This window comes from Chiloscyllium plagiosum, chromosome 28 (assembly GCF_004010195.1).
Source record: "Chiloscyllium plagiosum isolate BGI_BamShark_2017 chromosome 28, ASM401019v2, whole genome shotgun sequence".
NCBI classification, from domain to species: domain Eukaryota; kingdom Metazoa; phylum Chordata; class Chondrichthyes; order Orectolobiformes; family Hemiscylliidae; genus Chiloscyllium; species Chiloscyllium plagiosum.
The window spans coordinates 46,943,725-46,970,689 of NC_057737.1; the positions used below are offsets into that span (position 1 = coordinate 46,943,725).

The 26,965-nt window shown below is 41.1% G+C and overlaps 1 protein-coding gene across 1 annotated transcript in view; it reads left to right on the forward strand.

Moving 5' to 3' along the window:
• nup88 (nucleoporin 88) overlaps window positions 1-26,965 on the forward strand; it is a 48,635-nt gene that overhangs the window by 745 nt on the left and 20,925 nt on the right. The window contains exons 2-12 of the mRNA XM_043718836.1: window positions 977-1,146; window positions 3,460-3,585; window positions 4,151-4,237; window positions 6,819-6,986; window positions 8,611-8,797; window positions 10,123-10,273; window positions 11,723-11,821; window positions 16,168-16,258; window positions 18,641-18,745; window positions 19,926-20,078; window positions 22,842-22,967. Coding sequence (XP_043574771.1) covers window positions 977-1,146; window positions 3,460-3,585; window positions 4,151-4,237; window positions 6,819-6,986; window positions 8,611-8,797; window positions 10,123-10,273; window positions 11,723-11,821; window positions 16,168-16,258; window positions 18,641-18,745; window positions 19,926-20,078; window positions 22,842-22,967 — 1,463 coding nt within the window. The remainder of the gene's footprint in view (window positions 1-976; window positions 1,147-3,459; window positions 3,586-4,150; window positions 4,238-6,818; window positions 6,987-8,610; window positions 8,798-10,122; window positions 10,274-11,722; window positions 11,822-16,167; window positions 16,259-18,640; window positions 18,746-19,925; window positions 20,079-22,841; window positions 22,968-26,965) is intronic.

Consider the following 26,965-nt stretch of genomic DNA (forward strand, 5'->3'; position numbering starts at 1 on the left):
GGTAAAGATCTCCTTCTCCATTAATGGACCTTCTCTCATGCCCTTACTCCAACTCCCAAACATCAGGCCTTGTCATTATGTTGGCTGCTGCCACAAACCACCTATTTTCAATCACTTATAGTCCCCATTAGTAGCTATAAATTCTTTCATCCTAGCTGTTACCCATAACCTTGACTGACCAAGTGATTCAGAAGATTATTACCTTTGAGATTCTGCTTAATTTGATGTCTAATTCCTCATGCTGACTGGAGAATCTAGACTTTGTCTTTGTATTTTTGATATATTCATGAATCCAGCTCCTCCCATTGTATGATTGTTCAGACCTGAGCAGATGAAAATGTCCTGGCACTGGACAGCCACCTTTCTTTGAAGGAAATCGGGTTAATACCATGTTATTATACCATGCCCTACTACCACTGCTTTCCTTTTTGCTGATTTGGTTGAGTGGTGTGTTCATCTGCTGGACAGTTGCAAAGGCTGTTGCTCCTGCACTTCTGCCCTCATGCTCCCCTATTTCCCTCAGCTGCAGCCATGCTCCTACTGATAACTGGTCAAATCAGAAGACCATCGTAAATGGGACTGCCTTGTGATACAAAATATTCAGAAACATTTCCTCGTCACTAATGTGTCATCATTCTGCAACTTGGTTTCCAGCTCAAATGTGAAGCTGAAGCTGCTTAAACTGCATACACCTACTACAGATGTTTGCCCTATATCTCGTGCATGCTGCAGCCATGACACATCTGAAATGAACTGTACGGACTATCTTACAGTCCTTTAATGAGTTTTAAAGTACTATGTAAATATTTTATCCAATTATTTATTTTTACTTTATAATATTAACCTTACCCTCGGTTCTTGTGCTATTTTAAACCTTAGGAATGAAATAGGCCTGAATCACTTATCAGATGTAATGTACATAAATGCATCATTTCCATGCCATTGAAGTTTATTTGCCTATTTTGTTAACCTGCAGACCTTGCTATGTATAAATCCACCGCTATTTGAAGTGAATGAAGTTCTGCTCAGTCCAACTCAGCATCATGTGCTACTCATTGGAACTAAAGGCATGATGGTGTTGGAGCTACCCCAGCGGTGGGGAAAGAGGTCTGAATTTGAAGGTGGAACAAACAGGGTTAATTGTCGGTAAGTGTTTAGGTATTTCTGCTTTTTGTTTTTTGAAAAAGTTAAATGATTTCAGTTGAGGCCCTGGTATTTGTGATTGTACATCACTCAATGGAAAATAATTAAGTGAAGAAGTTTCAACCCTCCTGGATTTCCAAAGGAATGGAGGGAATACCAAAAGCACAACTTATGAACTATCACTAGCTCTCTTCTTTGCAAAAAGTAACTGCTAGTTCACTCCTGACTCTCTCAAAAGTCACTCAACAAAATTTGCTATATCAGTATTTTCTTTCCATGATTAAATTGAAAAAAAGGCCCTTTTTTTTGAGAAAAAGAACAGTTAATCCAATGTAACAAAATCAAAATAAGTAAAGGTGGAATAAAAGCACAGCACTGTGGATGCTCAAGATTTGAGTCGAGAAAGTCAGCAGGTCTGACAGCATCTGAAAGAAAGAAGCAGTTAATATTTTGAGTCCAATATGACTCAACCCATTCCCGAAGTAGAGTCCTATCACAATTGAAATGGTTTGATTCTTTCTCTCTCCAGTTAGACCTGCCAAGTTATCTGGTGCTTTCCTGCTTTATTTTCAGTAATGCTCGGTACACTCAACAATTCAGATAACCCCGGTTATAAGTTGGAATAAATTTGCTGTTTCAGACTGATGACATTTTGTTAAACTTCAAGGGAAAAGTCGCAAACTAAAACATTTAGCATTCTCTCCGCACAGATGCAGCCAGATCGGCTGAATGTTTCCAGTATCAGCAGTATTTTCCTTTTGCCATGATTTATTGAAATCATTCATTGAGATATTTAGCTTCTGTAAAAACTTAATTGATCATCTTTATCTCCATGTTAATTCACATGTTTTTTTCAGAGCAGTTTAGATAAATGGTGTGTGTTTATGTCAACATGTTTGTGTATTTTTTTCATGAACTTGTATTAAGTCTGTGCTACACCACATGGGGGCGATGGTGTTGTGGTGGTGAAGTCGCTGGATTTGCTGTCCAGGCTTCCAGGTTAATGTTCTGGAGACATGGGTTCAAATACAGCCATGGTTGGTGTACTCTAAATTCTTATGATAAATACAGGGCAACCTCCGATTATCCGAACGAGATGGGCAGGCACTTTTCCGTTCGGATAATCAAGTATTTGGTTAATCGATTAAATGCCTTTCCTCTGGGGTTCAAGAGTTCTTAGTCTGCTCCCCGTTCAGGAGACTGCAGTAGCACACAGCGTGCGAGACTCCATCCCCAACCACGCTCCCTGCCTCCAACACTGTCCTCTCGACACCGCTCCCATCCAACACTGCACCCCACTTGCCCCTCAACCCCATCCAACACCGCCCCGTCTCCTCTCTGGGGCAGCCAGACTGGACACAAATATTAAGACTGCTGTGGGGTAAGTCTCCAAATAGCGTGCGCGCACACACACTCACACACACACACGTTTTTCTGTAACTTTTTGACAGGTTCCATATTTGCCCTGCACAGGACAATGTTGGTCAGATTACCAGTGGAAGTTGGGGGGGGGGTGGAGTGGTTTAGAACTCTGCGGAGCGAGAGGGCGGGAGGTCAGCCATTTGGAGAATGCCTGTTTAATCACTGTTGGGAACATGTCTTTGATGTAATGTTTCTATCGAGACATCGCGATCTCCTTCGGATAATTGGATTCGGTTAATCGGGGTTTCTCTGTATATTATTCATTGTCTTCTGACATTTAGTTCAAGCAAAATTACGCAGTGATGCTCATATCCCATGAAAGAATAACTAAACCACTGTTATTTACATTGTTAAGAAAAAAAAAAGTATTGTTCTTTGGAGTCCAAAATAATTTTACCAGATGAATATTTTCCTGCCCAGTAAACTAGGATTTTGCTGCACATAGCACAAATTTGCTGTCCTAAATATTTTATTCTAAAGAAACCTTTTGATCTATTCTGTTTAGAACATTTTTTTAAGAAAAAATTAATTTCATGTCTTTTTTTTTAATCAAATGGTTTCAGTGGAATCTAGTTATGCAGCCATTATCAAATTGGCTTCTGAAATATCCCAGTCTGATGACAATCCAGACTACAATTGAGCTGAAATATTTATAGTTAGAAGGGTGCAGCATCCTGCTGAAGATTTAGTTTGCGACTCTTTTTTGACCGGGGACAGTTTATTGGCTGCTTGAAATTCCTTCTGATCTCTACTTATGTTCGTCTGTTGACCTTACCGGATCAATTGACAAACCAGCATTTCTTTATAAAAGCTGTTTAAGATCTGTTTCTGTACTCTTTACTTGTGAAGAAGCAAATATTGTGGGCACTAAATGTTTTTCTTTTGAAATTGCAGAACAATTCCTATAGCAGAAAGATTCTTTACTAGTTCGACATTACTGACATTGAAGCATGCTGCTTGGTACCCTAGTGAAACTGAGGAACCACATGTTGTTATGTTGACCTCTGATAATTCTATAAGGTAATGTGATACACTGCTTGATCTAAAAGTTGCATTGCTTCATATTGATGTTCCGTAACTTGGCTATTCCGGCATTAAATCACCAAGCCAGCTATCTGCACTTCAAATTCATGTCTGCATTTAAAACCATCAAAGAAATATGTTCATTCCATCTTTTGAGAATGAGATGTTTATCGGCTATATACTTATTTCCCCTTCCTTTCAGCCAGTCCAAAATTTCATGTGGGTGTTTTGCATGTCTTGGGCAAGCTGTTTCAGGTGGACATCTGTACAATTAAGAGTCACATGTGTCAGTAAAATTGCCAGTATCCTGCTTACCATGGGCCCACAGTTTAAAACTGATTTTTCACTACCACTGCACAGGGTGGTCTTGAAAGCTTGGGTCAGCATGCTCCTAGGGCAGGATGGAAGGTAGGTTTAATGTGGATTAAATGGGTGCATGTAATGGTAATACTGTGTGTCTCTCATTGTTTTGTTTTACACCTTTGGTGAGGACCAAAATAGTGCAACCAGGGTAGATGAATATTTGTTCTCTTCCCATAACTATTCAATTTTGTCATTACAGGTTATATGACTTAAAGCAACCACAGACTCCAGTGAACACATTTAGCCTTACTCAGTGTGAAGAGGAAAATATTGTACCAACATCAAGGTAAACATGTTTATCATTTTGCTTGTTCTGTGGATACGATTTGTGCTGTTATTTTTTTCCTAAATGAGTATTTTGCCAACTTGTACTTTCCATTTACTGACACTTCCTACCATGACTCAAATAACTAAATTATCAATGGTTTACTTTATCCTTGTTACTATTTCTGAGTGTTATCACTTAATTATCTGCTGAAAGTACAAACTTCTCTGTTCTATGATGAAAGAACCTGGACTTGTGTAACTTCTTTCTTGTCCTTAGCAACCCAAAACATTCAGTGGCAAGTGCTGTTATAATGTAGGCAAATACAGCAGCAATGTTGTGTGCAGCAAGTTCTGTCAGACATTTGTGAAATAAATTAATTTATTTGAACTGGTTGAAAATAAGATGTTGGTTTGATTATGCCATGAGTGGAGTGTTTTGTATCCTGAGAACTATATTTCTAGAAAGCATAGTTTGAAACCTGGAAAGCATCAGCAAAGCCAATGAACGCTAAAAAACTTCAACAGTTTGAATAATCTGAGATCCTTTCTGTTCACCCGAGTAGACATGTAGGGCTTATCATCTTGTATGAAAGATAACACTTCTAACAATATAGCAATCTTTATTCCTGCACAGAATTACTAAGTCTGACCTGAATTGTTAACTGTTTCTCCCTCTGCATAAGTTGCCACACTACTGGCAACAATAGTGCTGTCATTAAGCCCATCTGAGCTGATATACTTCAAGTTTATCGCCTGCAGAAAATTGTTGATTTCTGCTCACCAGAGGCCCATAACCAAAAAAAAATCCTAAATTACTACTCACCCCAGAGGAAGCCATATTTCACTTGATATCTCTCCTAGACCCTCTATATGTAGCCTGTTAGATTCTGCTTTACGCTTTCTTCTTCGAGTGAAGTTTTTTATTTTTTTTTTCCCTAACTGTCTTTCATTGGGTTTGCTGATGCTTTCTATGTTTCAAATATCCTTTCTATAATGTAGTTCTCAGAATATGCAATTCTCCAACCATGGTATGATCAAACCAAAGCCTTGTATATTTTCAATAACAATTTTATACTTGGTATCTCCTGTATAAACCCATATTCTGCCATGTCTCTCTAAGAAGCTTTTCCACCTGAGCTTCATCTTTAAAGATTAGTGTACTTGGTTGCTTTCTCTTTTGTTTCCCCCCCCGACCTCCAAAGATTTCTGAACATATTGAAACAGAATATGATTGACTATTTTCAATAGTAGTGTAATTAAATTGGATATACTTTTTTATGGGTGAATTGTGTGGCTTTTTTGTTTGCATATTTGACAAACTACTACAGAAGTACATCCAGGGATCAGTCAGGTGGATAGATGGCTTGCTTATGATACAGTATGATGGCAACAGCCTGGGTTTAATTCCCACACTATGAAGTTACCATGAGGGACTCTCTCAATCTCTCTTCTCGTCTGAGGCATGGTCCCCTGTGGGTTAAATGACCACCAGTTGTCCCTCTCTAATGAGAGAACAGGTGGACAAGAACTGAGTAGTCCATAAATGAAAAGAGATTTGCTTGAATTTGAATTGTATGATTTCTAGTTATAATATTTTTGAGGTTGAAAAGTTGAGATTGGTATTCAAACTGTATTCTAGTACTTGAGCCCAGAATCTAGGTTGACACTTTACTGCAGCACTGATAAGTTGCTGGATCTACCTTCACTTAGCTAATGGTGAGCCTGCTTCAGATGAATTTGTGTGAAGTGCATTTGGGCATTAGTGATTACAGCACAGAAAGACCTAAAACTTTAAGGCACATGGCTGCAGAAACCAAATGTTCATAAATCTGAAGGCTATTGAAATTAGGTTTTATTTCCAAATTTAAAACAACTGATCCTCAAGTCTTGAATGACCAATGGTCATGTTGAAGAGGGCTCAATGGCCTACTCCTACTCCAGTTTCCTATGTAAACTGTTGTGGCTTCGTTTCACATTTTCTTGTTTGTTTTAATCCAGGCATTTGGATTACTTGTCCAATAGTGGGTACCCTGCTCTTTTACCAGTGCTTATGCAGTGCGTTTTGTTGTGTTTCAAGTTGCCTGGGCCAGTTCCTTATATTTTTGAAATTAGCTAATTTTCTAGACCAGTTCTTTTTGATTGATTGTTCACTAAAATTTCATTTGAACTAATGATGTTACGGTTGCTGTTTCCTAGATGTTTCTAGCTATTGGACCTTATCTGGGTTTCACTACTTTTATGCTAGAGCTGCAACGGCCTCTCCTTTCATATGCAAATTATTTATCTTCCTCAAGTACAATTCTTTAGAAAGGGGATGATGTTTCAAGAACAAGGAAGGTGATATAAACTGATGTGCAAACAGAGTAGAGGTGATGAAGGAAGAGCCTCTAACAATGAGTGGTTAGGCTGTGGAATGCACTGCACAAAAAGTAGTGGAGGTAGATTTACTTGAGTATTCAAAGGGCATTGAAAGGTCATGGTGTGCAGGGATCTAGGGGAAGGCAGGAGATTGGTGCTAGATAATAGAGCTGGTGTAGTCACAATGGGCTGAATGGTCTTCATCTGCACTGTAATAATTCTGTGTGTCTCTGCCACTGTAGATCATATACAGCATCACTTGGGGAGACTGCAGTTGCTTTTGATTTTGGTCCTTTGACTTCTGCCCCTGGGCGTCGTTCCAAAGAAGAGGTTCAGGTCTATCCACTTTATGTTCTGTATGAAAATGGCGAGACCTTCTTGATCTATTGCAACCTCACTCATAACAACAGGTAAGTGTGTGTCACTGAGCGTGTTGAAAAGGGTTGGTGGGCAAGGTAATCGAGGTAAATAAGCTTCAGGAAAATGACTTCAATTATGACTTGGAGGTGCCGGTGTTGGACTGGGGTGGACAAAGTTAAAAATCACACAACACCAGGTTATAGTGTTTATTTGGAAGTGTTGCTCCTTCATCAGATGGACAGCCTCTGATTGAAAGCTAGTGTTTCCAAATAAACTTGTTGGACTATAACCTGGTGTTGTATGATTTTTAACTTCAGTTATGGATTCAAACTTTTTACCTGATGCATATTGTTAGCTACATATTATATAATTAGTGTTTGAGAGCCGATGGCCATCTGGACTAGGCTACCTTTGTGCTTTACATTCTACTGTGCCTCTGAAGTGAACGGAGGTTCTGAATTTTGGGAGTTCACCACCTTCTCTGGAGCTGCAGGAATAAAATGAGGAATTGGTATGATGATAGGATTGCATTGAAGTTAATGAACCCTAAATGTACCTTTTAATCTACCTATTATCCTAACTTGTTCAGTCTTTACAAATCCTTTGGGGGCATTAGTTGTGCAATGTTAGGAGGGAAAGATAGAGCTTGATTTAGATAAATGCAAGGTGCTGCTTTTGGAAGAGCAAATTATAGTGAGACTTATTCATTTAATGGTAAGGTCCTGGGGAGTATTGCTGAACAAAGAGACCTTGGAGTACAGGTTCTTAATTCCTTGAAAGTGGAGTCGCAGGTAGATAGGATAATGAAGTAGGCGTTTGGTATTCTTTCCTTTATTGGCCAGAGTATTGAGTATAGGAGTTGGGAGGTCATGTTGCAGCTGTACAGGACTTTTGGAATATTGTACACATTTCTGGTCTCCTTCCAATCGGAAGGATTTTATGAAACCTGAAAGGGTTTGGAAAAGATTTACACGGATGTTGGAAGATTTGAGCTATAGAGAGAGGCTGAATAGGCTGGGGCTGTTTTCCCTGGAACGTCGGAGGCTGAGGGAAGACCTTATGGAGGTGTATAAAATCATGAGGAGCATGATTAGGGTGAATGGACAAAGTCTTTTCCCTGGAGTGCGGAGTCAAGAACTAGAGGGCATAGGTTTAGGGTGAGAGGGGAAAGATATGAAAGGGACCTAAGGGGCAGCGTTTTCACGCAGAGGGTGTTGCGTGTATGGAATGAGCTGCCAGAGGAAGTGGTGGAGGCTGGTACAGTTAGACCATTTAAAAAGCATCTGGATGGGTACATGAATAGGAAGCGTTTAGAGGGATATGGGCCAAGTGCTGGCAAATGGGACTAGATTAGGTTAGGATATCTGGTTGGCATGGACAAGTTGGATTGAAGGGTCTGTTTCCATGCTGTACATCTCTATTTGACTAGATTTTAGTGAAAGTGAACTCTAGAGAGTAAGTATCTGCTTAGCGTAACCAAGAGGATTCATTCAATAAACCCAAATTTTATTACAGTATTCTGATTAGTAACTTTTCATTGAGATAGTAGTTGCCAAGACTAGTGACATTCTGGATCTGGGATTTTTACACTTGTAATAGCTACTCAGGTGAGAATAAAACTATTCTTGTTGGAAACAAAATGTGACATGAGCTTTACTTAATCTTCTCTCCTAGCACTGGTCTTATTGGGAAGTTACTGGGTCCTCTACCAATGCACCCAGCTGCTGAGGATAATTACGGCTATGATGCTTGTGCCATACTGTGCCTTCCCTGTACCCCAAACATTCTGGTTATTGCTACACAATCCGGCATGTTATACCACTGTGTGGTTCTTGAGGGGGATGAAGAGGAAGATCAGATGGTAAGATGGAAATGGATCATATGCAAATAAGAAGTATATGCATTTGGAACTTATCTTGGTAGCTTTACTGTTTGCGTGGCTTTTCTTCCCCCCTCCTTCCTGTCTCTCCTTTCTCCCTGCCGTCTACCCATCAGATACTGCAATACTCAGTCTGCCTCCTGTGTAGTGAGGTGATTGAGTTGCTGGTGTGTTATTGTCCACCTTTCATTGTTTTCAGTGTATAGTTCCCAAGCAGTCTTGCCGGTGTGTTTTGTGTGGTGGCAGGCAAAATTAAAAAAATTAATGCATGTAGATAAAACCTCAGGAACAAGCAACTGTAATAGGATAGTGCAAATAATTATTGTTTTCTTATAAAAGAGAATAAACTTGCAGAATCTAATTGATGTTTTACCATGGATAAGTATGTAATGCTGCCTCTTGGTAGCCCAAATAAGGATGTTGCACTTTCCTTGGAAAGTAAGAACCCAAATGGGGAAGAGGAGAAATTTAACTCGGGGTATATCCATGCAAGTCATAAAGTAGTGACCTAGATTAAAATAACTTTCTTTTTAAAGGTAACCTCCACAAATAAGGTTCCTTTGTTGACCGTCTGAATTAAAATTCAAAGTTATGCTAAATTTGTGTTGTACTTTGATTAGAATATAATGGAGGTTAGAATATAATACAGTTTTGGTCTTGATATTAAAAAATAGATATGTAGGCATTTGAGAAGGTTCAAAGAAGAATCACGGGACAATTTACAAACTGAGTTTATAATGACTTAAGCAAGTGACCAGGGCCTCTTCTTTCACACAGCTGAGGAGTGTGCTGGTGTTTGAATTAAGTTACACTTGCAAAAAGTTTTCCATTTGTTGGGATAGTCAAAATTGGAGTTTATAGATATGCGATAGTCACTAACCAATCTGGAAGGAAATTCAGAAAATATCTTTACTTAGTGTGGTGGGAATATGAAATATGTTGTTACAACCCATAGTTAAGAAAAAAATAAAGAAGTATTTAAGAGGAAGCTAGATAGGTACATGGGGGTTGAAGAAATCGATTAGGACAGAAAGCAGGGCCATGAGCCAGTGGGCTAAATATTATTAACTGAATTATTGTCCAACCCTCAAGATTTTATGAAACACATAAAATGACTACCATAATATAGTCCTTTCCAATTGTGCTAATATTTACCATGCAATGCTGGCTGAACTGATTCAATGTGCAATTATGTTAATATTTCTAATTTTAATTTATATAATTACATTGGCTTGCTTGTATTGTTTGAGGTAATGCAGACATTATAAATTGTTAGAAAGTTGAAGGTTTATACTCTTCATGTTTAGGCCAATGAATCTTGGGACCTGAGATGTGAGTCTCTTCCTTCGCTCTACGTGTTTGAATGTGTGGAATTGGAATTGAGCTTGAAACTGGTGACTGGGGATGACATCGAGCAATTGCAATCTGATTTCTCCTGCCCAATCTCATTGCATAAAGGTATGGTGCAACGTCTTTAGTGTGCTCCTACATTTATTCATTTATATAACTTAAAACCATATACCTGACAGCCGATGTAATTGCATTGGTGTTGAACACAATAAATCTCCTTTTCTTGTTCCATTACTTTTATGGAGAAAGTGAGGTCTGCAGATGCTGGAGATCAAAGTTGAAACTTTATTGCTGGAACAGCACAGCAGGTCAGGCAGCATCCAGGGAACAGGAGATTCGACGTTTCGGGCACAGGCCCTTCTTCAGGTTCCTGAAGAAGGTGTTCAGCAGGAGAAGATAAAAGGTAGGGAGGAGGGACTTGGAGGAGGGGAGTTGGAAATGTCTTCTTCTTGACCTCTCCGCCTCCATCCTACTCCCACCTATCACCCTCACCTTGACCTCTTTCCACCTATCACATTTCCAACGCCCCTCCTCCAAGTCCCTCCTCCCTACCTTTTATCTTCTCCTGCTGAACACTCTCTGCTCATTCCTGAAGAAGGGCCTGTGCCCGAAACGTCGAATCTCCTGTTCCCTGGATGCTGCCTGACCTGCTGTGCTGTTCCAGCAATAAAGTTTCAACTTTGATATCCAAATGAATCCAACAAGAACTGGACCAAGCATATGTGGTACTCATAATCTTCTTCATCCTAAGTATACGCATGATTTTACTACAACTGCTAAGTATTTCATCAGTAATATTTTCAGCAACATAACACAAAACATCGCAGATAAGAAAAACTGCAGCATATTAACATGCCAAATTTCCCCTAAAGTAAATGCATTAAAATTCCATCAAATTTGACAATATTGTTATGTATTTGGCTTTAAGGGGTTAACACGTAGGGGGTTCCATACAACAGCCAAGCAGGGTGAGATCAATAGTTGTGATGTTGAGAAGATATGCTCTTCTTCATTAGGGTAAATAAAACCACAGAAAGTAGACAAAATCAAACACAAAATATTGCTGAGGAAAGGAGTGAACAAAGACAGAAATGGGAACTATTTAAATGTAAATCTATGATTCGCTCCAGTAATAATATCTAACAATATTCAATATCTAGGATCATACCAAAAGAGTACTTTGAAGTATTAAAGGGATTTTCTGCTATCTAGTGATCTCTGAGGCATGAAGTTTCCCTTTCTTGATATGTGCAAGATCAAGACAAACACTAGGCATACATAAGGAGTGGTAGGTATAGGGCGGATGTTAGGGGTAGGTTCTTTACTCAGCGAATCGTGAGTTCATGGAATGCCCTGCCAGTAGCAGTGGTGGACTCTCCCTCTTTATGGGCATTTAAGCGGGCATTGGATAGGCATATGGAGGATAGTGGGCTAGTGTATGTTAGGTAGGCTTGGATCGGCGCAACATCGAGGGCCAAAGGGCCTGTACTGCGCTGTATTCTTCTATGTTCTAATGAGGAATAGTTGTCAATCATTTATCTGATCTTATCTTTCTAGATCCATTATGTCCAACACGGTATCATTGCACACACCTAGCTGGTGTACACAGCGTCGGGCTGACATGGGTCAATGAACTGGAAAATTTCTTCAGCTCAGGTAGAGTATATAGTTAACATTGAGTCCAGAAACCATCGTTTAGAACTAGAAGCAGCGAGGAAACGGTGGTACAGAACAACCTCGATTATCTGAATGAGACAGGCGGGGAGTAACTTGTTCAGATAACCGATTTTTTTTTTTCGATCAGATCAGCTATCCGAATAAAGGAAGTTATACTGAATGTAATTACTTTTAAAAAGGCATGTTCTTATTTCATTTATTTGATAAAATGTATGCAAATACTGGATATTGCTCAATTCATGATATTTTACAAAAGACATTTCGTCAGTAAGAAATTAAATGCAATTATAAGATTCTTTTAGTGTAATAATATGCACTGTCCTAATGCTTTGAAGTGTTTGAGCAGGCAACTCACTACCAGAGACAAATATTGCCAGTCGTTGATATGATTCAAAAGATCACACTGGACTCAAAATGATAACTCTCTTTTTCTCTTTCTTTGAATGTGAGTCAAGTTTTTTTTTATTTCGTATCTCCAGCATCTGCACCATTTTGCTTTTATTCTCGATACTGAAGCTGTTTTGTTGATCAGACCTTGTTTTTGAGGCTCTCCTGAGTTTTCAATGCAACATAGCCCTGTTCTTCCTACAGGGTATATTATTCCAACCATAGAGGTTCAGAAGCAATTGGACTTGGTAATGTGTTAAATGGAGGACAGCTGAGAGTTGTACTCCATTGGGTTAAAAGCTGTGAATCGGTGTCATGCTTTCTGTAATATACAGCTGGGTAGTTTTCTTCCCTGAGGCATTATTTTAACTTTTTCATTTCAATTCCCTATCCATATATCTCTCCAATAAATCACTAGTAGTTACAGCAGTATAAGTTATTTAAATAGATAAAATGTGTTTTATTAAAAAAAAGTACACAAAACATTCACATTAAGATTTCCAAATGAAACTGTGGAACTAATCCTCGGAGGTCTTCCTTTTCCTCCACAACCAACAAAGGGCTTATCAAATGCATGAATTTATTGTCACGTGTACCAAGGCACAGTGAAAAGATTTGTCTTGTGAGCAATACAGGCAGATCATAGTTTAATAGCATAGATAAATATAGGTAAACAGCGGCAAAACCAAAGCACAGGTACAGGTGAATGCTAAGAGTTTCAGTCCATTCAGTATTCTAACAACACTAGGGTAGAAACTGTTTTGAAACCGGTTGGTGCATGTGTTCAGGCTTCTATACCTTCTCCCCGATGGTAGAGGTTATAGAAAAACACTGCCAGGATGGGATGGATCTTTGAGAATGCTGACAGCCTTTCCTTGACACCGGGCCTGGTAGATTGGCCTTTGTGATTGTCCGGGCCGAGTTCACCACTCACTAACTGTCTCCGATCTTGAACGGTACAGTTGCCGTGCCAGGTAGTGATACATCCAGACAGAATACTCTCAATGGCGCACCTATAAAAATTGGCAAGGGTATTCACCGTCATGCCAAATTTTCTCAGCTGCCTGAGGAAGAAGAGATGTTGGGTCTTTGTAACCAGTGCGTCCATGTGAAGAGTCCAAGAAAGCTTGCTGTTGATGACCACTCCCAGGAGAATGACAGTCTCCGCTCATTCCACCTCTGTGTTGCTGATGTGCAGGGGGGCATGAGTAACATCCTGCTGAAAATCAATAATGAGTCCCTTGGTTTTGCCAGCACTGAGAGCTAGGGAAGCATAATCAATCCACTATTTCTTGGTAGAACTAATTTTCTCAATTATTTCTTCCACCTTGGTGTAGTTCTAACAGTAACAGCAGTAACGTTTTTACGGGACCTTGAGATCTTGTTCGGATAATCCGAAATTTGAATAATTAGGAGTGAGCAGATGGGTGGAGATGAAACACAGAGTGCAAGAAGGGTAGCCAAATAAAGGGACTTTAAGCAAACAAGCCAGAGATGAAGAGAAGCAAGAAGGTGATAATGGAGACTGAGTGGGTGAAAATGGGTTGGCTTTGTTGAAAGCAGCCCATTTCATGACAGGGTCTCGGGTTGTGGAGGTAGACTATAGACATGGAAGGGTGTGTTCATGCTTTGAAATTGTTTAACTTGATGCTGAGTCCTGAAGGCCATAAAATACTCAAGCAGATGATGAGTTTGCGTTGAGCTTCACTGGAGCACTGCAACAGGTCAGATACAAAAGTGTTAGCATAGGAATGCAGTGATGTTGAAGTGGCAGGTAACTAGAAATTTGGGGCAGAGTGTAGGTGTTCTGCAAAGTGGTCACTCAGTCTGTGTTTTCTCTCCCGAGTGCAGAGCAGCGAATATAGATTAGATTGAGCAAAGTATATGTAAATCATTGCTTCATCTGGAAGTTGTGTCAGAGACCTTGAATGCTGAGAAGGGAGGAAGTAAATGGAGGTGTTGTACCTTCTATGACTGCATGGGAAGATGCTGTGTGGGGATGTTGATTGAGGAGGAGTGGGCAAGGTGTTCTAGGGGAATGGTCCCTGCAAAAGGGTGAGCAGGGAGATACGTCTTGTTGTGTCATTCCACTGAGGATGGTGGAAATGGTAGCTTATTCATAGAGTTGTAGAGATCTACAGCACAAAAAACACCCTTTGGTCCAGTCAAGAACAATCACATAACTGACTAACTATGATCCTTTGGTGATGCTGATGCAGAGGAAAATAAGAAGGGGGAACCCTATCATTGTTGTGGGATGAGGGCAGAAGTGTGGGAAATAGATCAGACACTGCTCAGGGGCATCCTCAGTTAAGGAAAAAGTTGGACAAGCCTGAGGCACTCCTGCAGAAGGTAGGATCATCAGAATGCAACAGACAGCTTTGTTGTTACTGCATTTGGAAGTTGTGGAGCAATGGGTTAAATTTTTGTCTTGTTCGAGATCATCATTACCTGACCTTTTGTGTGACAGGAATATTACTTGCCACTTAATCACCTCAACCTGGGCATTGTCTGGTCTTGCTGAATTTGGACACTGGCTGCTTGTATCTGAGGAGCTGTGAATGGTACTGAATTTTGCACAGTTCCCATTTGGAAAATGCACAGCAGTTCAGGCAGCATCCAAGGAGCTTCGAAATCGACGTTTCGGGCAAAAGCCCTGCATCAGGAGTGCTTTTGCCCGAAACGTCGATTTCGAAGCCCCTTGGATGCTGCCTGAACTGCTGTGCTCTTCCAGCACCACTAATCCAGAATCTGGTTTCCAGCATCTGCAGTCATTGTTTTTACCTCGTTGGTTTTAACCCATTTGGAAAACCCCTACTTCTGACTTTACTGTTAGAAGGAAGGTTGTTAATAATGTAACTGAAAATGGTTATGTCTAAGACAATATCATGAGGAGCTCCTGCAGTGATTTTTGGGACTCCTAGCCGCAGCCATCTTTGTTTCTCCCACAAGTCTCCAACCAACAGATCATTTCCCCTTTTACTCCTGTTGACTGTTTTTATGCAGCACCTCTGGAATTCAGCTTTGTCCATGCTTGACCCAAGGCTGTAATGAGATCCGGAACTGAGTGGCCCCCAAAAAGCCCAACTAAGTGTCTTTGATCAGACTATTACTGAACATAACTTCCATAACTTTACTGATAGGGTGTTGACTGGTTGGATTTAATTTGTCCTGGTTTTTATGGACAGGATATACGTGGCAAAACCATTGTTGTGTCAATGTCAGTATTGTAGTTGTTTTAGAGTAGGTTGGGTAGTGTTGTAGCTATTTATGGAGCACAAGTTGCCAAAATGTTGGCAGAGCTTACAGACTTTGCAGTATCAATACCTTCAGACATTTCTTGATATCATGTAATAAGTGGAGTTGTTTGAAGATTTATTAGTGCTGGAAAAGCACAGCCGGTCAGACAGCATCAGAGGAGCAGGAAGATCGACGTTTCGGGCAAAAGCCCTTCATCAGCACTGAAGCTGTGTTTTTCCAGCACCACTCTAATCTAGACTCTGATTTCCAGCATCTGCAGTCCTCACTTTTGCCTCATCTGTGGGATAGCTCTATCAGTTCTTTCATTAACCCCAAGGTGTTAGTGCAGGGGATGTTGCAGGGACAACAGAACTGGGTTGCCATTGTTATTTTCACTGTCTAAGTTGATGGTCTGTCTAATTTAATTCTTTAAACTTTGTAGTAATATCATACCATTTCAGTGGGCAGTTAAGAGTCAACCACATTGCTTTGGGTCAGGAGTCATATGTAGGCCACACCAGGAAATGACAGCAGATTTCCTTACCTAAATAAGATTAGTGAATCACTTTTGGAAGTGAAGTAGTTTAGATCTGCCTCATCTGTTCTTTTTGGTAATATTTGCAAGTCTTTTTAAATCTATCAACTAATATTTCCGCATTCCTGAAGTTGTGGATCACCTTGTGCTTTTATGCCTACAGATGACGAAGATAAAAGTGCGCTTCAGGAGTTGGCATCAGAGCAGAAATGCTTAGTAGAACATGTCCTGTGCACCAAACCACTGCCATGCAGGTATCATCTTCCCATGTTCCTTATTACTCCCTAGCTGGAAAATGTTTTAGATCGTTAAAATCTTGAGGAAAACCTTTTTTATGTGATATTTTTAATGCATGAATGTTTTACAAACCCTTAATTTTTGCCTCTGTTATTCTTAGGCCAAGCAGCTGGGGAGGCATTATTGTTATATGCTGAGGTAGAATCTTTGTCTCCTGATCACCTGAGTGGTGGCTTGGACTGGCCCACTTATTTTTTTAAGTTTCTCAGTTCTGGAACTCTGAGCTGAAGTTGAGAATCAAAGTTTGAACAGTATCTTGTTTTAAGAGAAGAAGAGGACAAGCAAAGTGATGTATGCACATGGGAGCTGGCCTGGAAAGATAATTGAAGATTAATTATTGCTGTAAGAATACTGCAGATGGTTGGCATCAGCATATGTTATGTTCAAGGACTGGCAGCTGATTGTGATGTTGCATTCATCAATTTAGGCGAGGCTAGTGCTGGCTAGCCAACCACAGAAACTGTTGGGGGAAAAAAAAGAGGAGAAATCATATATTGAACTGGTTGTGCCTGGGTTTTTGGGTAGAAGGTTGTGTTTGAGTTTTACAGACTAATTTTACATCTGGTTCAATAAAGTGTTCTGAGAAAAGAATCCCAGTTTAAAATAAGTGATTGCTCTTTGGAGCCTGCTGGAAGCTGTTTATATTGACCAGTGACTTTGGAATTCAAGCAAGATACTGTCAAAAGCCTTACTGAAGTTCATAAAGACAGCATCTACCACTCTGCCACCATGAATCATCCGTGTCACTTCAAAAAATCTCAATCCGGTTTGAGAGACATGACCTTGCCTGCACAAAGTCGTGCTACCTGTCACTAATAAGTCCATATTTTTCCAATTGTGACTAAATCCCTAAGTATCTTCAATAATTTCCCTACCACTGACGTAAGGCTCAGTGGCCTATAATTTCCTGACTTATCCCTGTTGCCCTTCCTAAACTAAGGAACCACGTTGGGTATTCTCCAGTTCTCTGGTATCTCTCGTGACTAAAGAGGATGTGAAGATTTTGTTCAAGGTCCCAGTAATTTCCTCACCTGCCTCCCTCCGCATTCTGTGATAGATCCCATAAGGTGTGGGGATTTGTCTACCTTAATGCTTTTTAAAACACCCAATACCACTTCCTTTCTTATTGACATGCCCCAAATATCAACATATCCCTCCTGAAACTCTCTATCACCATGTCCTTCTCTTTTGTGAATACCAATGCAAAGTATTCATTAAGGACCTCGCCCACTTCCTTCGGCTCCACGCAAAAATACACTCCTTTTTTTTCTTGAGTGGGCCTACCCTTTCCCTAGCTATCCTCTTGCTCCTTATATACGTATATTTTCCTTAATTCCGTTTTCATGGCCTCTTTCAGCCCTCCTGATTTGTTGTTGGCGTTGTTTCCTCCTGTCTTTGTATGCATTCAAGGCTCTGTGTAAATTGAGTTTCCTAAATATATGCTTCCTTTTTTTTTCTTTTTGACTAATCTCATAATTTCTCTTGTCATCCAAGGTTTACAAATCTTGCCATCCTTCTCCTTCATTTTCACAGGAGCATTGTAAATTTGCTGATGACACCAAGACAAGTAGCATTGTAAGAAGTGTAGATGTAAGCATAACATTTCAAAGAGAGGTTGATGGTGTAAATAAATAGGCAAGAATGTTAGCAAATGTGGGGTCAGCTACTTTGGAGCAAAAAAAAAACAGAACAGCGTTTTATTTTTGTTAATGATGAAAAGCTGAGGCAGTGGACATCCAAATGGACGTTTTTGAGGGGGCAGGTGGCAGATATATTATTGAAATGTCTTGAGGTCCGTAAAATTAAATGATCAGAATGATTACTGTAATACTGGCCTTCCACACCTCAGAGTAATTCTGGGTATTTAGACTTTGAAACAATATATTGGCCTTTGATCCTGTCAATTATAGGTTTTCTGGATAATAAGAGAATGTATTCCCTGGAACTTTAGAAAGTTAAGGGTTGATTTGATTTAAGTTTAAGATCCTAAGGGAATCAGATAGGTTAAAGAGAAATTATTTCCACAAATTGATCAAGGTTAAATAAGGTTGAAAAGATTAACTGGTATATAGCCCGAATTACATCTTCCTATGTGCAGGAAGATGTAATTCATTTATTCATTCACGGGATGCAGGTGTCGCAATTTTAGCGATTTTACAAACTGAGTTTAAGTTGAATGTAGTCCTTTATTTTAAGGTAGTTGATTATAGAAATAGGTTTCTGGGAATTCTAGTCACGGTCACTCTCTCAATTCTTTTCAATATTTTTTGTCACCTTTCTGTTTGGTAAGAAGTGACAGTTGCATTATTTTCACTTTGTGTGTCTTCAAATTCTTACAGTCCACCTGCACCAATCAAAGGATTCTGGATCATTTCAGATCTGTCCCTCGGAGCTGCAATGATTTGTATTACTGATTCTTTTGAATGTATTATAAGAGAATTGCTGTAAGTATTTTTCTTGTATGATTGAATTGTGAAAACTTCCTTTTAACAGGGATTTAGTGTTAGTGCTTGGGAAAGTGATCATCTGGTTTATCATTGTTTCACAGATATATGGATCAATATAATTGTGGACTGATGAAGTCTTGAGGTTGTTACTGAACCGATTGGTGACATTTTGAGTATCCAGTATGATTCCCACTGCTAATTGCTATCCTTTTCTCCATTTGGAAATATGCCCAAAGTTTGTATCAAAATACAAATTGAGTTTTTTCTGAAACTATTTACAGTCATAGCACACAATACAAGATAGGATTGTTGGGTAAGGATTCAGAGGCTTGCCAGTGTTTGCTCATCTGCATTATGGATACATGACTTGGGGCCAGTGCAGGGAGGGGAAGGTTTAAGTTGGAAGAGTCTGCCTGAGGTATGGCTGGGCAAAGATTGACAATTGGAATATATTGTGGGAAAATGTAAAGCTATCCACTTTGGCACAAACGTTTAGATTGCGTAGTTTGTGGTAGGTTCTCACTGTCCTAGTGCATGAAATACACTGTATCAGCAATCTTCTCAAAACTCACTTGCAATAAAACATTTGCTTTTATTGCAATGCAGTGTAAAAGTAGGGAAGTTTTGATGCAGGGCATTAGTGAGAGTACTGTGTCAAGTTTTGATCTCTTTATTTAAGGAAGATCATACTTGCATTGGAAGCAGCTCAGAAGTTTGGCTGGGTAAATTCCTTTTCAGGAAAGTTTGGCATATGCTCCTTGCCTAATGGATGAATACAGAGAAGACTCTTCTCCTTTGGGAAAATCCAGAATTGAGGAATGCAGTTGCCTGTTTAAGGTAGAAATGCAAAGGAATTTCTTCTTTCAAGAGGATCCTTAATCTTTAGAATGCTGGAATATATTAATTGTTGGGAGGCAGGCTTCTAAACTTCAGGGGAGTTGAGGGTTATGGGGGAATAGAAAAATTGAGTTGATGCCAAGATCAGATCAGCTGGGATCTAACCAGTGGGAGAGCAGAGGGGCTGAATGGCGTATTGTACTTACTTTTGATGCTGTCATGCAATAATTCTGAGTAATTGCACCTGATATGGTTTTGATACTTTCAACAGTTCACTTGAAACTGTCTGTGCACTGACTCGATTACAAACAAATTGTAATAAATTTGTGGATGTTTGCAGGACCACGACAAGGCCAGTATCGCCACCGTTATTGTGTTCCAACCCAGACAGCAGCTGTGTGGCATCTCCACTGCGAAACTTTGCAAGCGGTTCCTTTGAGCAACACATTAGAAATATTCTGCGTCGTACTACAACCAATCCATTGCTACTGAGGTATTGTTTTAACCCACAGACATATTTACATTCATATTATTTAATTGCATTCAACCAGGTTTCCTTAACCTCTCCAAACCCACTAACATGAAATAATTCACGGAGTCATATCATGGCATAATGCAACTAGAACCATATAGTACAAAGTTCTGTGTTTGACCTGTGCTGAATCTGCTGATCTTCGTTAAGGCAGTGCAGTTACCTTCCCAACACTGAATCCTGTAAGTCCTAAAGTACATGAATGCTAGTTGCAGCAGATTTGGGAATGGTTGGGCGGCACAGTGGCTCAGTGGTTTAGCACTGCAGCCTCACAGCACCAGGATCCCAGGTTCAATTCCAGCCTCAGGTGACTGTCTGTCTGTGTGGAGTTTGCACGTTCTCCCTGTGTCTGCGTGGGTTTCCTCCAGATGCTCCAGTTTCCTCCCACAGTCCAAAAATGTGCAGGTCAGCTGAATTGGCCATGCTAAATTGCCCATAATGTTAGGTGCATTAGTCAGAGGGAAATGGGTCTGGGTGGGTTACTCTTCGGAGGGTCGGTGTGGACTGGTTGGGCCAAAGGGCCTATTTCCACACTGTAGGGAATCTAATCTAATCTAATCTTTGGAGTAGTGCATTTTTGTTGTACTATGTGTTTGTTCATTTTGGTGAACTGTATATGAGATGTTCCCATTCATGAAATGGTGGCCCTGGGTCAACACTTTCAGAAGTGAAAAATTAATAGAACATGGTGTTTTCTACCTGGAGAAACTGAAGCTGCAGTGATGATGCAGCTATTCAGATTTAAATACTGATCTTGACTGATGTTTGTACTTGGCCATGTCTCGAAATAAACATTGGAATTCCTACAGTTAATGCTTTGGATGTGGGGTGTCTCTAACAGAGCAGCCGTTTAATGCCTAACCCACCTTCCTAAAAAAACGTTCTTATGCAACTGACGAGTTTCTGGGTCACAGAAGGACAATTAAGCTGCGCTAGGACTAGAATCTTGTCAGGCTGAGGAAGGGTGGCAGATTTTGTTTCCTATTTGATATTCGTGAACCAGCTGTTTTTCTCTTAATGGCATCTAAAGATGCCAATTTCTTATTTTCAGATTTCAAACTTAATTTAAATTCTTGCATTCTGAGTTAATGCTTCAGACTATTACACCTTCCATACCCATAAAATGAGCTAGCATGTGGATATTTAATAGGAGGCAGTAGCATAGTAGTAATGTCACTAGACTAGTAGTCATGAGGCTAATGCTCTTGAAGTACTGGTTCACATCCCACTATGGTGACTGGCAACTTATGTATTCCACATTTATTAATTAGATATATCTTTTTGACTCAACCTGTTCAGACATTATCATACACCTCAGGAACCGGTGGGGCTTGAACCTAGGTCTCCTAGCACAGAGGTAGGGAGCCACTGCACCACAACAACCCATTAAATCTGGAATATCAAGTTAGTCCCAGTAATGTTGCCATGGCATTATCGTATAAAAACTCATCTGGTTTGCTCCTCTCTTTTAGGGAAGGGAATCTGCCATCCTTACTTAGATTTTACAATGTAGTTGATTCTTAACTTCCCTCTGAAATAACCTCCAGTCCATTCAGTTCATGATCAGTAAGGGATTGGGAACAAATGCTGGTTTTGCTAGCAATTCCCACATCCCATGAAGAAGAATTGAGAAAAAGATTCAAACATAAAATATTAAAACAGAGGAGCTTCTGTGTATCAATTATCCGAATTTCGGATTATCCGAAGAAGATCTCAAGGTCCCGATAGGAGCATTACATCAATGACTTGTGACCAACACTGATCGTGCCTTTTGTTTACAATTATTAAAAGTGAATTTGGCTCACTGAAATGTTGCTGAGAACAGTCCTGGACATCGGTGGGAGCCCAGGTACTGCGACCAAATGACTGACCTCCCACCCTCCCCCTCTCTCCCAACACTTCGCTTGGAGTTCTACCATTGGGTGTACCCTAAGCCCCCCTTTCCCCAGATAATCTATCCAACATTGTGCTGCAAGTCCGTTACACACAAGTGTGTGTCTGCTCAGAAGCAAACCCTGAGACAGAGAGAGGGTGCAAGGCAGACAGAGCGAGGATAAAGGAAACTTCAGAAAACTGAGTCCCAGAGGAGAGGTATTGAATGAAATACTGTCCGCCCATCTCCTTCGGATACTCGAGGTTCGGCTGTATTGCATAGAACATTCAACAATTTGACAAGTGGATAGAATATATTATCCCTACATCCTGGTGAAAGGTTGTAATCAGGCCTGGAGGTTGGCATTCCACTCAACCAGATGATGAGTGTTTATGTGCTTGTGGTGGAAATAATTAAGTCAAGTCAACTTTCATCAGTAATCGTGTTTACTTATCTCTGATACTCACATGGTTTTTCAAATGGCAGGGTTATGTTCTTGAGACTGAGTATTACTGGCGAGGTCAGCATTTACTACCCATCCCTCATTGGCCACGAAAAGAAGGTGGTGAACTGTCACCTTGAATCACTGCTGTCCATGTGATATTGGTACACCCATAGTTAAGGAAGCTGTTCCAGGATTTTGACCCAGTGACACTGAAGGAACAGTAAAATTTCTAGGTCAAGATGGTGAGTGGTTTGGGGGAGAACTTGCAGGTGGCGTGCCCATGTGTCTGTTACATTTGTTCTTCTAGATGGTATGGATTAAAGGTCTGGAAGTTGCTGTTGAAGGAGCTTTGGTGAATTGCAAGAAGCTGGAACTCTACAGTATGTATCTTCGCTTTTCTTTTCAGGGCATCTGATGCAGTAGGAGTACCTCCACCACAGGAATGTCTGCAGCTCTTGAGTCGAGCCACCCAGGTCTTCAGAGAAGAGTACATCCTTAAACAGGCTCTTGCACGCGAAGAGATCACACGCAGGTAATAAAGTCACCTCTTGATTTATGTGAAATAAAAAATTGTATTTATATGGAATGTTTAAGCTAGTGAAATGACCCAAGATACCATGCAATTGCAGTCAAACTGCAGCCATGCAAAGATGATCACACAGGATCGTAGAACAGGTGAGGAAGGATTTAAGGTGATCTTAAGTGTGGTGGAGAGGTTAGAATGCAGACATTGGGAATAAGTGAAACCTTGGAGAGATTAGAAAATTGGACATGTTTTGAAAATTAGTGTTTCTCAATGGGAGCCTATGTGGATCAGTCAAGGTGAGGAAATGTGATGGTGAATGTTATGACAGTCTGCACAGTTTGGAATGGACTTCAGATTCTGTCAGGTAGAAGATGAGGCTGGTCAGAAAAGCATTGGAATAGTCCAGTTTAGAGTTTCAGCAGTGGGTGACATGGGCTGAATCAGGCAATGTTATGGCACAATTGTTGCATTAAATTTATCCACTGACAAAAAGTGAGAATAAGGGTAGGCGATGGCCTGGTGGTATTATGGTTAGATTTTTAATCCAAGAACTCCAATAAGTGTTCTGGGGACCTGGATTTGAATCCCACTCAGCAGATGGTGGAATCTGAAATTAAGAATCTCCTGATCACCATGAAACGATTGTCGGAAAAACCCATTTGGTTTATTAATGTCTTTCAGGGAGGAAATCTGCCATCCTCACCTGGTCTGGCTATGTGACTTCAGACCCACTGTGGTGTAGTTGACGCTCAAATACCCTCAAAAATGGCCTAACAGGCCATTCAGTTGTACCAAACACTACATAGTCTCAAAGAAATGAAACCAAATGGTTATGCCAGTTTTGCAATACTGTGTGCAGTTCTAGTCTCCCTCCTATAGGGAGGATATTGTAAAACTTGAAAAGGTTCAGAAAATATTTACAAGCTTTAGGGAGAGGCTGTTTTCCCTGGAATGTCGGAGCCTGAGAGATGACCAATAGAGGTTTATAAAATCATGAGTGGCATGGATAGATAAAGAGACTAAGTCTTTTCCCTGGGGTGGGGGGAGTCCAGAAGTAGAGGCCGTAGGTTTAGGGTGAGAGGGGAAAGATTTAAAAGGGACCTCAGCAGCTTTTTCACGCAGAGAGTGGTGCATGTATGGAATGAGCTACCAGGGGAATTAGTGGAGGCTGTTACAATTGCAACATTTAAAAGGCATCCGATGGGTATATGAATAGGAAGGGTATAGAGGGATATGGCAAGTGCTGGCAAATGAGATTAGATTAATTTAGGATGTCTGACCAACATGGACAAGTTGGATGAAGGGTCTGTTTCCATGCTGTAAATCTGTGACTTGTGATCTGGCATCGACCTCAGCACCAGAAAAGACCAAGGCAGAAATAACCCTGTCGATCCTGCAAAGTCGTCTTCCTAACATCTGGGGATGATTGCCCTAATTGGAGAGCTGTCTCACAGACTAGCCAAGCAATAGTCAGACATTGTCTGTAAGGTCTGATTCTGAGAGTATGACAGTGTCTCAGACACCACCATCCCTGGATATGTCTTGTCTCACTGGCAGGACAGACCCAGCAGAGGTGGCAGCACAGTGGTACACATTTCAGAGGGAGTTGTTCTGGGAGTCATCAACATTGACCCTGGGCCCGTGTCTCATGGATTCAGGTTAAATGTGGAGGAGAAAATCTCCTGCTGATTTACCACTTACTGCCTTCTCTCAGCTGGTGAATTTCCATATTTAACAATACTTGGAGGAAACACTGAGGATGGCAAAGGTACAAAAAGTACTCGAGGTGAGGATTTTCAAAGTCCACCAAGATAGGTCAGCAGCAGAATTACTGATCAAGCTGGTCAGGTCCTAAATAACATAGCTGCTAGACTGGGTCTGCAGCACGTGATGAGGGAACCATAAAGAGGAAACATACTTGACCTCAACCGTACCAGTGCGCCAGCTGCAAATGTCCATGACCATACCAATAAGAGTAACCACTGCACAGTATTTGTAGAGATGAAGTCCAGCCTTCACATTGAGAATAATGTCCATGTTGTGTGGCACTGCCATCGTGAAACTTTGGACAGACTTCAAACAGATCTAGCACCTCAAGATTGGGCGTTGTGAGTTGCCATGGGACATCATCAGCAGGAGAACTGTACTCCAGCGCATTCTAACCTCCTGGCCCAGTATATTCCCCACTCTACCATTACCATCAAGCCAGGGGATCCACCCTGGTTCAATGGAGAGTGCAGGAGGGCATGCCAAGAGCAGCACCAGGCATATCTGAAGATGAGGTGTCAATACAGTGAAGACACCAAACTTGCATGCCAGCATAAGTAGCAAGTTATCGAGAGAGCTAAGCAATCCCACAAACAACAGATTCGATCTAGGTTCTGCAATCCTGCCACATCCAATCAGGAATGGTGGTCGACAAGTAAACAACTCACTGGAGGAGGCGGCTCCAGAAATATTCCCATAGTCCATGATGGAAGAGACCAGCACATCAGTGCAAAAAGCTTTCACAGCAATCTTCATCCAGAAGTGCAGAGTGGTTAATCTCTGCCTCCTCCAGTAGTCTCCAACATTACAGATACCAGTCTTTAGCCAATTTGATTCACTCCATGATATCAAGAAACAGTTGGCGACACTGGATACTGTAACAGCTATGGGCGCTGATTCCAGCAATAGTACTTGAGACTTGTGCTCCAGAACTTGCTCTCCCCTAGCCAAGCTGTTCCAGTACAGTTTTTGTTGCAAACGTTTCGTCCCCTGGCTAGGCGACATCATCAGTGCTTGGGAGCCTCCTGCGAAGCGCTTCTTTGATGTTTCCTCCGGTGTTTATAGTGGTCTGTCCCTGCCGCTTCCGGTTGTCAGTTTCAGCTGTCCGCTGTAGTGGTTGGTATATTGGGTCCAGGTCGATGTGTTTGTTGATGGAGTTTGTGGATGAATGCCATGCCTCTAGGAATTCCCTGGCTGTTCTCTGTCTGGCTTGCCCTATGATAGTAGTGTTGCCCCAGTCAAATTTGTGTTCCGTGTTGTCTGCGTGTGTGGCTCCTAAGGATAGCTGGTCGTGTCGTTTCATGGCTAGTTGATGTTCATGGATGCCTATAAACACCGGAGGAAACATCAAAGAAGCGCTTCGCAGGAGGCTCCCAAGCACTGATGATGTCGCCTAGCCAGGGGACGAAACGTTTGCAACAAAAACTTCCAGCTCGGCGTACAGAACCACAACAACGAGCACCCGAGCTACAAATCTTTGCACAAACTTTGTTCCAGTACAGTTAAAACACTGGTATCCTACCTAACAATGTGGAAAATTGCCCAAGTATGTCCTGTACATAAAAAGCAGGACAAATCCAACCCGGTAAATTACCGACCCATTAGTCGGTAATTAGTCAAGCAGCACCTGCTCAGTGATGCCCAGTTTGGGCTCCGCCAGGGTCACTCCGCTCTGGACCTCATTAGCCTTGGTCCAAACATGGACAAAAGAACTGAATTCCAGAGGTGAGGTGCGAGTGACAGCCTTTGACTTTTAGACTGCATTCGACAGTGTGGCTTTGAGGAACCCTAGCAAAACTGGAATCGATGGGTATCGGAGGTGAAGGGGGGGTGGGGGGGGAGCTCTCTGGTGGTTGGAGTCATGTCTGATACATAGGAAGATGGTCATGGCTGTTGGAGTTCAGTCATCTCAGGTCCCGGATATCTCTGGGTAATGTCCTTGGCCCAACCATGTTCAACTGCTGCATCAATGACCTTTGCTCCATCATAAGGTCAGAAGTGGCAATGTTTGCTGCTTAATTGCACAGGGTTCGGCACCATTTGCGACCACCTCAGATACTGAAATAATCCATGTTCAAATGCAACAAGATCTGGACAATATCCAGGCTTGGGCTGACAAGTGGCAAGTAACATTTGCGCCACACAAACGCCAGGCTATGACCATCACGAATAAGAGACCATCCAACCACTGCCCTTTGGCATTCAGTAGTGTTACCATCACTGAATCCCCCACTATC